The sequence below is a fragment of the Condylostylus longicornis genome, unplaced genomic scaffold, assembly GCF_029603195.1.
Source record: "Condylostylus longicornis isolate FDR11 unplaced genomic scaffold, ASM2960319v2 ptg000080l, whole genome shotgun sequence".
Taxonomy (NCBI): domain Eukaryota; kingdom Metazoa; phylum Arthropoda; class Insecta; order Diptera; family Dolichopodidae; genus Condylostylus; species Condylostylus longicornis.
Genome location: NW_026578048.1, coordinates 4,487,668 through 4,505,049, shown reverse-complemented (window position 1 = coordinate 4,505,049; position 17,382 = coordinate 4,487,668). Strand labels below are relative to the sequence as shown.

Here is a 17,382-nt window from a genome sequence, read left to right as displayed (position 1 = left end):
ATAGATACCACTAGAATGGAATTGACATCGACGAGGGAGAAGTAATAGTAACTATAAACTCTCTCCACATTTTCTCTTTCTTCACACTACAGTCTCTACAATTATTTTTGCTCTATACTCTAAAATATAATGTCGTTTGAAATTATATTTCTATTACAGACAGACATGTTCACTATTTATATAATGTTATTGAAAAAATCGCATATGACTCTATATTTTTATTTTTATTTTATTTTCGTTTGTTTTTGTTTGTAATGTTGTTATACTTGAGTTTGGTGTCAAATAAAATTACATGAAAATATTTTTTTTTTTTTTCACTCTCCGTTAAATTATACCGGATATGACATTTATTTCCTATTTTATAATAGAAAAGTTTGTCTCATACTTATAGTCGTGACATAATATTTATATTAAAGGTATGTATATTCCCAGAGAATGTTTATATAGAAATAGACGGTGTACTATAAGTGTTATATAGGTGTTTGTGAAGAAAATTACATTAAAAACTCATGTAAGTTCGTCTTGTTTTCAAGTTATATAATTTTCTTTTTTTCCTTTTTCTTTCCTCTCAGTAAGTAAAATTGTATTTTATCAGAATTATAGTTTCTACTACATAGTGCAATTTTAATTACATATACATATATACAATATAACTTACACATAGATTTTGTAGAAAGATAAAAATGAACGTGTACCATAAAATCACATAAAATTTATGTATACAAACATTAATAAACATCTATGTATGTATATATAATTTAGTATAGGTATTTAATATTGCACATTTTTGTTAAAATGCTTTAAAATTAAGTACATATATATAAAAAAAAAAGTTTTCTGTTTGATTGTAAATGAATTAAATGGAAATTGTAACGTTTAAGAAATCTTCTATCAAAACACACACAAAAAAAAAAAAAGAAATTTTAATTTTCCAACTGATGTTTGCACGGTAGTTCCACATATTTTTTACATATATACGCTTATGCTTATCTTTATTTTAATGCACATAACATGAATGATATTATCCTGAAGGAGAATTAAATGCGTTTAATTGTACAGTTAGACACAGTCAAATTGTGTATAAAATAAAAAAAAAAAAAAAAATTAACCTAAAAATGTTTTTTCTGTTCTTAATTCTTAAATTTAATAAGAAAAAAAAAAATGTTAATGTAAATGGGGGGTTAAGAAACTAAAGTATACCTACAGGAGAAAAACTTTTGTTTTGTTTTTTTATTTCTAGTTTGTTGTTTAAGATTTAAGGATAATTGTAAGATATTAAACTTAAGGAAATTACAGAGCAATAAAAAAAGTTTTTAATAAAATAAAATGTTCCAAACTTATGTAATCATAAAATTTTGCATGTATATTCAAATTTACTTGAAAAAATAAAACAGTAAAACAGAACAAAACTTTAAAAAAATAGAAAACTTTTTTGTTTTTTTTAAATTATTTTATTTGTGTGCCTAATGGAAAACAAAACTATTAAGATAAAGCATCATAAATAAATAAAATATTTAGAAAATTGCATTAAGAAATTTTATGCTTACTGTGGGAATCAACTAACAATAAAACAAATAAAACAGGGTTTGACATTCGATTTTATATTTAAATGTTGTACTTTTAATTCTTATCTGTCAGATAGAGAATGCATTATATTTTAAATCTAAGTTACATCAAGATGTCCGCATTGAACAAATCTACAAATCTATAATCTACATCAAGATGCAGATATTGCTCTACTAAAATTTGCTTGAAAATATCAATTTTTTTACATATTTCAAATTCAATTAAATTATTTGGCATATTTAAAATTTTTAAAATTATTTTCTGAAAAATTAAATTTAAATTAAAAAAATTTATTTGTATTAAAATGTGACGCTTTGCTAACTCGAATAAGAGTGAATACGTGACTCAAGTGTGAATATATGACAATGTAAATAATTTTTTCAAATTCTTGAAATTTTTTTAACGACCAAAAACTTTTTCAAGCTCAAAATTAAATTAAAATTTTGAATTTTAAATTTTTGCTAAATTCCAAACTTCTTGTATTTTAAAGAAATCGTTTTTTACCGACCGTATTGTGTAAACAATAGGTAGGTTATTTTAATATATACTGAAAATAAATTGTAAGGAATGTTCTAATAAATTTTTGAGTACATACACGAAACTCTTCTAAACTTGTTACATAATTAAATGCGTTACTTTTAAATTAATGAAGTAGTTTTAAAAATTATTGTTGATTCTATCCTCCTTAATTATGCATGGTTATTATCACCTATAAGGGACCCAAACATTATGATATTCTCTACATAAATTCATATAACTTTTAATTAAAATATTAAATTTTTTTTTCTTCTTTACTATTTTTAAACCTCTTCTGTCTCGTTATTGTAAATTAAAAATAGAATTTTTAATTTAAGTTGTCATTTTTTCTTTTCTCCTGTTTTCCTTTAAGTCAAGTAAAATTTGGACCTGATTTTCGAATAATTTAATAACTTATTGTACATATGTGTACCAGCCGGTTCTGATGGGTTCAACAAAATAAAATTTTAAATATAAAATTTATAGTTTACTTGAAATTATTTTAAAATAAATTGGATATTAAAAAAATAAATAATATACGAGAAAAGTACTTGTATTATTAGCGAATATTAGATGACCCTCGAATATTGAAATTCTTTGAAAAAAAATGCTTACGAATGTGTAGGAATCACTGCTATATACGAAATTACAACAACCGTACATGAAAATATTAAAAATTTCTTTATTTTCTTAAAAAATTTTCATTATTTAAAACTTTTGCGTTGCAATCTTTGAAATACAATATCACATAAATTATACTTTAAATGAGAATGGCTATAAGTTTGTCTCTTGTCATTACCATAACCTATAGTTCTCATGTTCTAAAGCGAATAATTTGAAGTCGTATAAGCTCATATAATTTTGGCAATTAACATACATACAAACCCAAAACGTAAATGTAATTTATTCATCGAATTCACATTCTCATTAGCTCAATGAAGAATTGATCTAAATCTGAACTAATACGGAGTTGCAAACCTAAACTCAACTGGTTTAATGTTAACAAATGAAAATCTAACATTCTTAAAAATTTCGAAATGAAATTCTTAGAAAAGTACAATATTTATTGATATTTTTTTTTAAAATCTTATTCATTTTTAATTTTTCCCCGAAATAAAAATTTCAATTGTTTTCTTTAATATGCTATGCATGAGTATATAAGTATACATTTTAATTTCAATTAAAAAATTAATTTATTATTAATAAAATTTTTATTTCATAATAAAATATAATTTATTAACATTTTGAACTTGAAAATTGCAGATATAAAAATTAAAATTGTATACAGCAACCTTTCATTATTAATTTAATATCCATTAATATTAAAATATCTTGTGATCTCGATTTTTATATTATAAGTTTTTTTTTTCTTTTCTAATTTTAATATTTTCTTCATGCGCTAGTTTTAGCACTATACATTGTTTTGTTGTTATATATTCCTAATGGTGTTATCCTTTGCCTTCTTTAAAAATTCATTTTATATTTTATTTTTTTTTTTATTTTTTTACTTGTTTTTAAGAAAATTTATTCATTGAAAAATTTATAATAAGAATTTTAATAATACATGACCTGAGAATTTTTATAGAAATTGAAATATACATATATGTATAAAATTGTATGTATATGTGTATATATAGAATATTACACTTTCTAACAAGTTTTGTAAAAAAGGGGATCAATATATACTATAAATTATATTGTACTACTATATACACAATAAATGTTCCTTAATCTAGAAATCTATACTACAATTTTTTTTTATCGGTTTTTTATTTACAAGATTTTAACATAATTCCGCTTATTTTTACGGTATTTTCGTTTCCACATAATTTCAAATAAGTAATACAAAATTTTTATAATATTTTAAGAAAGTTTTACTATATTTTATGCATACATATAATTCATATGCCGGAGATCATATTCCTAATATTTAGATTTTGCGAAAATATAGGCAAAATAACTTATCCTTTAAGATATGAAGGGCAGAAACGAAACTTGATTCTCTGAAGTGAAAAAAAAAAAAAAACAAAAATTTTTTTAGAATATTTTCCCTGATGGTTATAAAATCCATATCCAAAATAATAGTATGGCATCATAGTTATCACACTTGCATTTTAAAGCTCCCTTATCATTATTCTCAAAAAAAAATGTTTACAGTACTCAAAAATTATTAGAAAGAAGGAAATTGAGAAAAAACCCTTTTTTTTTCTAGTTTTAATTCGGACCATATTTTTCATATGAACAACGTATTAATTCACTAAATATTTTTCTCTCATGGGAGCAGAGAAATACAAAAAAAAAAAAATATTTTTTCTTCTCTCGGATTTTTCTTTATTCGTTTTTATTTTCGTTTAAATTTCAAAACAAAAATAACGTTAACTGTAAATAATAATTTTCTCCTGAAAATCAAACGGTTCTTACATAAAACTGTATATAATATGAAATACTGAGAAATAAGAATATTATAGGAATGAGATGAGTGCTTACATCAATAATCCATATACATATAAGTCTTTTATCGTATAAATGTACGTTTCTGTCATCATTTCACCAAGAATAAAAAAGAAACTGGTTTGCACTAGAATTTAGATGATATGAACTTTTTATTAATATAGAAATAATATAAACAGTTATTTCTCTATAAATAATAAATTTTCCTATAAAGAGTTGCCAGATTACAATATTTTATTTGTAAAAGCAGACTAATCAAGTATGAATGTTTGAGACAGAATACCAACAATAAATATTTAGTTGAATACAGTTTGATTGATATGCGAAAAGCTGGTGTAAAAAATATAAAATAACTCGTATAAAGTAGAACAGCCTCTTACTTAAGCCAGAATTCTACCAAAAATTAATGCCCAGATAAAAGAAATTAAAACGGCGTAATTTTATGATAAGCTGATTCCAATGTACAATCAATATTTCTAAATAATTTAATTGAAATGATATCTACTTGTTAAAACGAATTTTGAAACACCAGTCGTTCTTCTATAGAATGTAGACTATCGTCAATGCATTAATTAAATTAACTTCTGCATCATAATATTTAAAAAACTCATTCGGCAACTCTATTCAACATTCTTTACTATTTCATATTTTTTACATATATTTTTAAACACAAGTATTTTATATTCACATTATATAAATATAAAACTCGTATGTACAAATTTTCTCATGGGAAATAAAACGGCTAAACAAAATAACAACAAAAACAAAAAATGAATTTATAAAAAGGAAAAAATGGATAAAGGAAAGAGAAAACACACGAATAGCACACGATATTTGGATTTTTGTTTTTATTTTTATATTTTTAACATTTATAAGAAGTGACAGGATATAAAAAGAAAAAAAAAAATAACAATAACAATAAAACAAATAAATACAAAATATCCACTGGTTTAAATTTTTTTTTTTTTTGCAATATCGAAATCGGCTATCTTTTACACTGATAAAGAAAAATAAATGAAATCAGGAGAAAAAAATGAAACAAAAAAATTATAGCAAATCTGAATAAGGAAAAATTATGTAAAATCATAGACTGAATAAGAATTTAGAAACCGAAATCAAATAATTTGTAATGCTTCTTCATTCCTAAAGAGCCGAATAAAAGCGTTATATTTAAAAAGTAATTGAGGATTTGGTAAGATTTCACGAACAATAGTTCAAACTGGTTTTTACACTTAATTGGATGTTTGAGCAATATATGAATTTCTTTTTTCTACACAGCTCATATGCGAATTGTTGTTTTCAGTTAAGGCATAAATTTCTAAATTTCGCTTTTAAAATTCCCGCATTTTAAACTCCAAAGGTATTTTGAATTTAAAAGATCATAACTTTTTATCATAATATAAAATTTCATTATTTTGTTATCCTCTTAGATCCTTTATCAGTAAGAAAATTGTACCTATACACACACATACACAATTATAGCGGATAGAACGAGCAAAGAGAAAATAACAACAAAAAATTTTTTTCTCTTTATATTTTAGTTTAATATTTTTCTCTTTTTCTTTCATTTTTTTTTTTTGGTTATATTTTTTCCATTATGAATTTTTAATATTGATGATTTTATTGAAGTTTTTCGTTCAGTAACTCTTCATTTTATGCTTTTCTGTTTTGTTTTTGAAGTGAATATAATATTACTACGTGGATAAAGTATAAAAGTAAAGCAAATAATCCCAATTCAGTTGGGTCGTTTTTATTCTGCTCACTGCTTTTTTTTTTTTAAAAAATTCAGTCCTTTTTTTTTTTTCTTTATAGTTTTTCATGATTTTTTAATGAATTGCTTTGTAATATGAATTTGAACGCCAATATTTATTTATTTTTTTTTTATTTTGTATTTCTCTTTAACATTTTCAATACGTACGTGTGTATGTGTGAGAGTGTATAGTGAAGTTAAAGTTTATAAATATTTGTGTATATTTTTTTATATATATACGTAAGGAATTGCTGCAAAAAGTTTCTCTAATAAAATTAATTTAAAAAAGTTTTGTTTTTTTTTTGTTATATAAATTAAATAAATAAACTTAATCATAAGGATTAATTGAATTTCAATCATATAAGCATAACAGTGAGACCGAAAACGTTTTAAAGGCATGTTTTAGATTTCATTAAAATTTTTTGTACTTTGATAATTATTATATTTATTCACATAAATACATAGACTATATAATTCAGTTTAATTTTTAGTAACACTAGTCAAATTTGATTTAATAGCAAAATTATTGGGCTAGAAATTAAATTTTACAATAAATTTAGTCTCAGAAACTTAAAAATTTAAAAATATTGAAAAAGCAAAAAAACCTATCACTCACTCTTTTACTCACTCAAAATTTTAGATCTTCTCTTATTTCCCTCTTTGAAAGTGATCAAATAAAATTCTGTACACATTTACAATATAAAAATGTTGGACTCTTTTGGAAATTATACTCCACAATATCTAAAAAGTTAAGTTAAAAAAAAAACTTCCGGGAAGTTAATAATTTTATTAATTATTTCAGAATTCATTTTAGAGTTTAACATTGCTTCTTTACGTATATACTGTGTTATAATTAATATAATATTCAAGAGAGATTTTAAAGCCGACAGCATACCTAATTAAAAAGTTTTACTTATACCTCATCTGCTTGGATTTTTTTTTTTGTTTAGTTTCCTTCATTATTGTAAAGAAAATTGTATAAAAAGAAAAATGATTATTAAAAAAGAAAATATACATTTTGACATTTTCAAGAATTAAAAAGCATAAGAAAATTAATTAACTGATTATATGCTGTAAAATATTTTTATATAAAATCCAATTCATTCATATACTTATTTATAGAGATATGCGCTCAAAATTGCAAAATTAATGAACTCTTTAATTATTAAAAATTTTAAAATTTCTAAGAGTTTTCTTTTTATTTTTCACTCTCAAAGGGATTTAATTTGTTATGATTTTAAAATATGTAACTATTTATAATATAATTATATATCAATGTACATATATATATACTTGAGTAATAACGATGCTTAAGTATATCACAGTGTACATACGTACGCACACGTGGAAATAGATTAAAAGGTATTCAAAAATTAAATTCGGTCAAAATTTTTTATTAATTCAATTTTGAATTTGAAGTGGTAGTATCCTATAGTTCGAAAATGAATTAAAGAGTATTATTTCAAATTTTATATTTAAAGAAAAATAATTTCTTACCCTTACAAGCAAGTATTACAAATATTTTAAATTACCTGAAAATAAAATAATAAAAAAATTATTAATTACATTTTTATTGCATAATTTTTAAAAATAAATTTATAATAGGTAAGTCTAATAACATAATCATCATGTTCACAATTTTTAATTTCAACAATGTTTATTCCACAAGTAGCGAGCGTAATAAGAAATGTGTTCAATGGCGTAGCTTATATTCCCACATTACAACTTCTGATGCAATAATAACAGAAGAGAGTTTAAATAATTCAATACTGAAATATATTCAACAACATATTTCTCTTATCTAAGATATAATAGTTCTTTAAAATAATTTCCTAAGAGTTGGAACTAGCTCCTAAACTGATATTGTACGTTATTACTTATATCACAATTTCAAAGAACCTGTTTAAGCTATAACTATTAAGTTACGCGATTGAAAAAATTGAAACGAATTTTATTAAAGCACAATGCTAGATGTCAATAAAAAATTTCTTTAAAGGAAATTATATGGGAAAAATCGAGTTCGGAAAGGGAAAAAATGAGAATTTTTGAACTAAAGGTGGTAAATTGAGCAAGAAAGAGTTGACAACACTTATTAGAACGTAAAATACCATATTTAGTTGTAATATTAAGAGAAAATTGAAAAAATTTTTCAATTTTAATTTGAAATTTATTTTAAAATTTCCATTTTCAATTTCATTTGCGAAATTTTCATAAAAACTTAAAATTCAATTTACGGTCGAAATGATTAAATGGTTGAAAATAAGTTGATGTTTTACATAAAAGCAAATATCCTAAATAAACATTTAAAAATAAAGAAAATTATAAAAATGCAATTATACATGTACGCTTCACTAACATTTAATTTAATACTTTTTCTTATTCATTTTTTCTAACAAATAATATAATAATTTAAAAAATATAATAATATTGTAACATCCATGTATTTTACAACATCCATGCATAATTGAGAGTTGATAGAAGAAAATGTAATTTATTTTTGAATTTATGTATGTATGTATACCGCTTGGTTATCCTTTACGTCAATTATAGTCAAAAAAATAAAACTATACAATACACATAATATACGAACGCTAATCAACCATGTTTATTAAACTAAGCGTAAATATTATTTATTTATTATTGTTATTCATTTTTATTATTGTTATTAATATTTTGTATTCTATTTAGGATACAATATAATATACGCTTTAAATATGTTTGTATCCGATATGTATTGAAGGGTGCTAAAGGCAAAACTAAAACAAAACATATTCAATTATTTTCACACCGCTAATCAAAGAAAATCCAAAAAATATATGTATATCAAAAAAATATTAAAAAACAAATATAAAAATGGAAAATTTAAAAATCCTATTTAAAACTGTAAAAATGTTGAACTATAGAGTTCAAAGTAAAATAATTTTTTTATGTTACGTTTTTGTTCTAGCAATTTCATTTATAGTTGAATATAACAAGCATTTGTGATTTGGTCATTGTTGAAAAATATAGAAGTGCGATAGTTTCAGTATCTATCTACGTTTATTTGAAAAAATTTACAATTATTTTTCTCTTATCTTTAAAATAAAAAATACTTAATAAACAATTTTTCACAATTGCTGTTATAAATTCAGTAACAAAAAAAATTAGAACTTTTGATTATCTATCAACAATTTTGTATTTAAAAATTTTACTAGATATTTTCTAAACATAAAACAAAAAAAAAACTATTAGATATTGCCGGTATATATGTTTTTTATCAATTACAATCACTATTCCACCAATTTAGATAAAAATTAAGTGAACATCAGAAAACATACACCAACAATACAAAAAAGAAAAACATTTATGTATAATTGATTGACATGAAATAGTCGATTGATTGTTTAAAATTATTTTTGACTGATAGTTTTACAATATGACAAACAAAAGGAAATTCTCTCAAATTGTAATACTTGAAATTTGTTAATACAAAATTATTTCATAAATGGACCAACCGGGTCATTTTGTGCTAACTAGCAAGGCCATGTGCAAATAGTAGGAAATAAGACAATTGACACGTTGACGAGAAGAGGGGCTAACACACCTCCCTATGACCTGGAGCGTAGAAACTACCAGAAGCGATTTATGAAAATTATAAGGTTAAGCAAGAATCAAGTGAGAATTTATTTGCACCAAGGTTTTGTCGGGGCACTGCAAACTTAGGGAACACCTCAGTAGGCTAGCGTCTGGCTAGCGTCTGGAAAGTGGATTGCAGAATATTTGGGAAGGATAGAGATAAATCAGTACACCTTCGGGGGAAGTGTTGCTCTCGCTCATAGAATTTACATAGAAAAAAGAAAATACTGGAGGGCTTTGCTCTCACGATGGTGAAGTTGCGATCTTCCCGGCCCTCGCAAGGAGTTTTCAAGAGAGCCGGTCTCGAGCGATTGTTGTAGGACGTTCCTCGAATTAAGGGGGGATTTCTTCTCAAATTCAAATTAGTAAGTATAATATTTTTGAAAATACTAGAATTTAAATTATTTTTTTAATTTCATTATAATTGGTTCATGAGCACCACACAAAAACGTTTACTATTTAGACTCTTATTCTCCAATTTTTTTTTTTTACTTCCAAAAATTTTTTAATAATTTTAGATTTTATTTTTCATATCAATAAAATAAATATTTTCTTTTTATTAATATAACCATTAACCTTGTTATTTTTAAGACATTCTGTACAACTGTTTCAATTTTTAAATTAAAAAACTAAAAAAAAAAAAAAAACCAATTTTTATTCGTCTTTATTATTATTATTGTTGTTATACGTTTTTCCCTTTGTTATAAATATGAGAAAAAATAAAGAAAGAAAAAAAAATTTCCATCATCTGCCAAATTCATTTTACTTTTAAAAAATTATTATTTAATGCAAAATTTATATATTATTAAAAATAAAATACGTGGAAATGTTTGCAACTAAAGGCAAAATAACTATATATATATATATATATATATATATTAGTACATGGTATTCGAAAACATGTTGAAATATTTCTGTATGTATGTATACACATGAATTATCAATATACTATAAGTAAATACCTTAGTCGAATTCAGTTTGCCTACCCATATCAAAAAAATATGCACTCATACATAAAATAACATCCTTGAATATTTGATATTTTATATTTTAGCCTTATATCAAAAATATTCTATGTCTAATTTTGTAAAATTTAATTTCATTTTTCTATTTTTAAATTTTCAAATTAAATATATAATTCCATTTAAAATTGTTTATTGAAGAATATCGAATTTTTAAGTCTTGTATTTTATATTAAGGACAATTTAAAATTAATTTTAATCTGATAATAAGCATAGATTAGGTTTTCTGGTTAGGTTATGTCAGAAACAAAAGAGACAAAATGTAAGATACAACACAAAAATTTAAATTTAAATAGAAATAATTTTGATGTTTAGTGCAAAAGAAAAAAAAAACACCACATTTTACTCCAAGTAGGACTTAAACTAATCTTGATCTAAGGCAACAATATTATCTACACTTGTACTTATAAACCATATGAAAATTTTTATCCTTTTTATCATATACGAGCATTAGATTATAATAAGAATTTTTAAAGAGTTTTTCATTTTATTTTTAAATTCCTTCTTTTTTTATTATACATATTTAAAATAAATATGTACATATACATACTATTGTTCTATATATATATATATATATATATATATAGATTATCTTGATTTAAAATCTCAGGCTATTACTGTCTGCTAGCATTCTACAATATTATATGCTAAAAAAATTTTTCCAGGTGACTTATTTTTTTAATATTTATAACAATAATATTAAATTTAAATTTTCGTATACATATATACTATACATATACACACAAACAAAATTCTGTACATAATATGTATATATATAATATAATGCCTATCAACCAATATCATAAAATATCTTTATCATTATCCTGATTTCAAGTTAAAACTGAACGGATGATGCAAATAATCTTTTCGATATTTATGATATATGAAAAATAATGCTATACTTGTATATATGCTATACTTATACATATTATTATATAATATAAAATATTTGCCTTAAGTTTTGAAAGTAAATAAACAAAGAAAATTGGAATGCAATTGGTGTAAACGGTATAACTTTGGTATACTATCAAAAAAAAAAAAATTAAGGGTATAGTACCGGTATATGTGCACATTAAACAGAATAAATTTTTATTATAAAGATAGAACAATGTACATACATAATATTCCAAACCGTATGGTGTTTTTACCTCTTTGTCTTTTTTTTTTTCCATAAAATATTTTTTATAATAAATCTACTTAAAATATATTGAAAACCTATATATACACAGACAAGATGCCAGGTTCATATTATATGCAAGAGTTTTATAGTAACTTATTTTCAATATTGATAGAAATATATGTATTTATATTATCCTTTTTCATATCCTTTAAATTTAAAATAAATATTAAAAGAAAAATAAAATAATAATAATAAAATTTACCAAAGTAAACAGAAATTACATTTTTAATTTAATTTCAATCGATCGTATTTTCCCCCTTCTAACAACAATATATATTTTTTTTTTTACTTTATTTTTTGTAATTTTTTTTTTACAAGAAAAGTGTGTTTTATCTTCAATACCCGACTGAATTTATTTGATAAACAAATTGCATATAGTAGAACTTAAAAAGGTGTGTTTTTACATGCACACAGTCTATGAATTTTGTTTTTATCTTCATTAGCTTTTCTTCGTTTTACTTATACCATGTAGCTATCATACCTTGCACCAAAAATAAATTTATTTTATAAGTTTTTATATGAGAACTTATTATCTCAGCTGGCCCAAGTGATCTAGGAGTATCCTCGGATGGCAGCGTCAACTTAACCTAACCTAATACGAGAACTTATTATGTTATAATCTTAAACCCTATTCTCAGAACAGATATGGATTAAGTAATCAACGGAACGAGTGAAAGCATATTACAGTATAAATCAAAGTGAAGAACAATTCGACAGCAATTTTTTCATATGTTTGTAGCTCAATTGGTAGAGCGTCCGCCTAGAAAGCGGTATGTAAATGGTTCGAGGCCAGTTCGAGGAGAAAAATTTTCTAATTTTTCTGCTTTCACTCGTTTCTTTGATTACTGCATTCATCTCTTCTGCAGTTGTATGAAGTTCAAATATTTTAAAATTAAATTATCCCTAAATAGCATGTTATTGTTTCGAAAATCATGCAGATAATATACTTAAAAAAACATTTTTGTTGTAAAATAAAGAAAACACAAAAACTGTTCCATTTTAATTTCTCTTTTCGATTTTCATTTTTTTCAAGACATGGGGCCTGAAACCACACACATACATAAAAGATTGTATTAAATTTAAAAAATACAATAGAAATTTTTCTTAATCCTTAAATCTTAGAAAGAATAAAAAATTTGCAAAACCAAAAGCTAAGCTAATTTTCTCTTAAAAAAATATTACCCCCCCCCCCCCCCCCTGTAACAGTTCTGTTTTTTTTATGCAATCTTAATTGTTATTTGACTAACTCATACCTTGATTTCATTCAAATTTTAAACATCCCCCCTTTTTTTTCGAATTCCTATGTTGTAATCCCAATTCTCAATTTAAAATTAAAAGTATTTGTATAAATTGATTATATATAACAGTTACGATATATGTATAATAGTATATATTATATGTACAATAAATAATATTAGAATATATAAGTTTATATTCTATCAATAATAGTAAAAGTTATCAAATAATTTACATGTGTAAATAGATTTTTTTTATGCTTTAGTAATGTAAAAATAAGAAGGAGCACTATTTAAAAAAAAAAAGAGAAAAAAAAAACAAATTCGTAATTATTATATCAACATTACAGAATACAAGCACACTTTAAAATTGCAATGTAAATTATACAAATGTATTTACTAGAAAATATTGTCAAATAAATCAATATAACACTATGAAGTTTTTTTGTTGTCTCTGCAAAAATTTGGAGACAAAATATCTTTATATTATAATATACATACATATGTAGACTATGTACAATTATCCCTTTTCCTCCTTAATATATGCAATATACATTAGAAAAATAAAAAAAGAAAAAGCAAAATTCTTCCTCACATTTTTTTTTTTAATTTCAATCTTGTCCGGTACTGGATTCCATTATTATATCAATTTTCCAAAAAAATGATTAGTTTCACTCTGTCCGTTCGTTCGTGGACTCATTTACAAAACTGTTATACACTATGTAAGAAATTTCACATGTACTCGTACAAAGATCTTTATTATATATAAACTTATTTCCGTAGAAGAAAATATTGACCTATATACCCAATCTAACAATGTAAAAGTCTAAATTGCTTTTAGAAGCAATATTTTCACTTTCTGTAGGGAAAAGCGCTTCTTTACAAAACCATTGGTTTGATCCAACTTTATTCATTATTCATTTTATAAGGAAGGAATTACAGAAAAAAAAATTGTGTAGAAGACAAATTTTTCCATAGGGATTTTAAAAATGTATTATTCAATATTGCATATATATATATGAACATTGTACATATTTACTAATATATAAATATATCTAAAGAAAAACACAACCATATTTACATTCATTCAATATACAATACATTTATTTTACAGACTTTGTATATGTATGTACGTTTTATATGAGGTATGTGTGAACATACATAAAATTTCCATTTTTAAATGAGTTTACGAAACATAGAGAAGTGAAGAGAATTTTAGAAACATTATAAAACCGGAAGAAATTAAATGACAACATAGATTAATGTTAAAATTTATTTTTAAAATTGCATTATACATCCTGCCCTTTTTTTTTTTGGGTTTGTCCCCTTTAAGGATATTTTCATTCAACATATGCATTAATACATTTTCTATTAAACATGTAGACATATGTATGTTTATATGTATACTCGTATGTATATTTATATACATGTGTATTATGTGTTCATAAAATACCTTTAAGAAAATATTGATTAGAAATAAAACATAGTAAGAAATAAACATTAACTTGTATTCGATACAATATTGTTATACATATACACGTTATATAAAATATAACATTTTCTGTCAAATAAATTTAATTCTTGTAGAGAATGTAAATATCCTAATAATAATTATTGAAATATTTTAAAATATTTAATAATTATGAATTTTTCATACAATTTTTTGCATGATATCGTAGATTTCCATGAACAAGTTTCTTGTGTCATTTAATTTACACTTTAAAAATTATTTTAATTAGGTTATTATTAACAATGTATAAAAGAATTAAACACAATCTAAAGCTACTTATTCAAAAAATTGAGAAAATTTTAATTGTTTCTACTTTACTCTCCTTTATATTTTGAAAAATTCAATTACATTGAAAAGATATAAGTAAGTATGATTTTTTAAAATCACTAAATTTGAGTAGAATAATTTAAGAGTAAATTCCAGCCGATAGCCTTGGTAGCTATTACTTATTGTATTGATAACAATTTTTATACAGAACTTAATGTATGAATTATAATTAATAATAATTATAATTGTTATACAAAAATATTATGAATATTATTCCAACAATATTGTGAATAAAATTAAGTATTTTTAAATTTAGTGAATTTCCGTGGTTTCAGGAATATCACTAGACTACTTTGGATTGTTATTTTACTCAAATATGTGCGTTTGTAATAAAGCTTACAAAATAGATAATTTTGGCAAATACGTTTTCGAACAAAGTGATCCATTTAATGAAATTCTTTCACTCAAATTTTAATTTACCCTAGATATAATGTATAATTATTTGAGCTCAGAATTATAATCAAAATTATAAATTTTATTATTTTAATAAACAAGAAAAAGATCCACAAAATTTTCCTTATTTATTTCTGATTACAAATTTATTTGCTTATAAAAGTTCATATACATAAAATATTTCTCATATTTCAATAAAAATTTTCCAGTAAATTTAACCGAGCAATATTAATCGCGTTATAAAAGCAATATATATGAATTGATAATTTAACTACGCCATCTCTTTGAAAATTTTCATCAACTTTATTGCAAATTTAGTATAGACATATTCTGCAACCTGTAAATGTGTACATATGTATGTTATGTCCTTTTTTTTAATAATAATTTAATTATACAATTTTATTGCGTAATCTTCTGTTTTCAACATATTTTTTTTTTTGTTTTTTGTGTTTATTACAGTAATTTCATCCTTTTGATAAAGGTCATTTCCAAGGTTTTAGTGTTTTTATACATTTTCTGTTTTTCGTTTAATAACGACTATTATCTTGTATATGACTTTCAATAACATTTTGACCAGATTAATAATTTAAAGGCTGTATAAAGTATTATGTAGGTGGTATATGGTGAATATTCACATAAATGTATCTGGGTTTTTAACAACCGAATTGCATACAATAAGGGAGGTTATGTGATGGTATCAAATTTTGCACATCGAGTTTTCGGTGGAAACACACTTCTCCGTGGTAGGAAAGTGTAAATAAGGTATTTTTAGAGAGGTGTGTCGGTCTATCGATTTATCTATCAGTTTATCAGTGCAGATCAGTATCAGAAATTAATATTTAAGTTTATTACGGTCGATTTAACAATTATGACTATTTCTAAGAAAATAATTGATGGATTTTTCTGGAATTTTAACTTTTATGAGGAAATCAGGTGTGAGCAAGTGAACTCTTACCACGAGTGTTAAATTTGTATTCTGGCGCATACAAAGAGAAAAAATCAACGAAATTCTTTAAAATTTAATATTTGAATTCTAAGTGTCTAAACAATACACCTTGCGCTCAGTTATATGCTAACCGCATTAGAATTTTTTTTTTTTAATATTCTGTAAATTTTATGATTACATAATAAGTTATTATTACAATTTTATTTTTATGACACATTTAAGTTAAAAATTGTATTCAAAATATGTTATATATTTTTTTATATAATGAAAAAAAACCTTACTTATGAAACAGAAATTTTAATTAAAAAATAAAAACGCTATTACATACGGAGTAAAAATTTAATGTTCTTATGATTTTTATGTTATCAATCGTGTAAATGTGTGTATAGTACAAAATATAGTCAACAAGTTTTTTAAGAGAGAACAATAAATTTACAATATGTTTGGGAAGTTTTCCTTAATGTTTGTAGAAATCTTATGAAATTTACAAATTTTTACTTTAGCACAGAAGGTCTTAAATATGTCCAATATTACTGAACGGAAAACAACGAAATGAAAATGAAAGAATTACGGAACGGAAGGAGAACGAAATGAATCCGTAGTGACATTTAAAACGCAACAATGAACTGAATTCAAAAATATAATTACTTTTTCAATTAATTTTTATTTATAATAATAGAAAATATTAATCCAAAATAATACAGGAAGAGATGAGAAATAATTCATTTTTAATTATAATTAATTTTCTTGAACTTTGTTGTTATAATTGCAAACATAATATGCGTAAAGTTATCATAAATTGATCAATATAGTTTTATAAATTTAGGTTTTCATTTTTTAATATCAAAATAGAAAACAAAATATTTTCAAT

General features: G+C 23.2%; 1 protein-coding gene across 2 annotated transcripts in view; it reads right to left on the bottom strand.

The window, feature by feature from the left end:
• LOC129613049 (maternal protein pumilio-like) overlaps positions 1–17,382 on the bottom strand; it is a 211,819-nt gene that overhangs the window by 20,632 nt on the left and 173,805 nt on the right. The window contains exon 10 of one of the 2 annotated variants that reach the window (XM_055526947.1): positions 7,688–7,815. The exons of the other annotated variant lie outside the window; for it this stretch is intronic. Coding sequence (XP_055382922.1) covers positions 7,807–7,815 — 9 coding nt within the window. The 3' untranslated portion in view covers positions 7,688–7,806. Of the gene's footprint in view, positions 1–7,687; positions 7,816–17,382 lie in introns of those variants that run through there. 2 annotated transcript variants of the gene reach the window in all.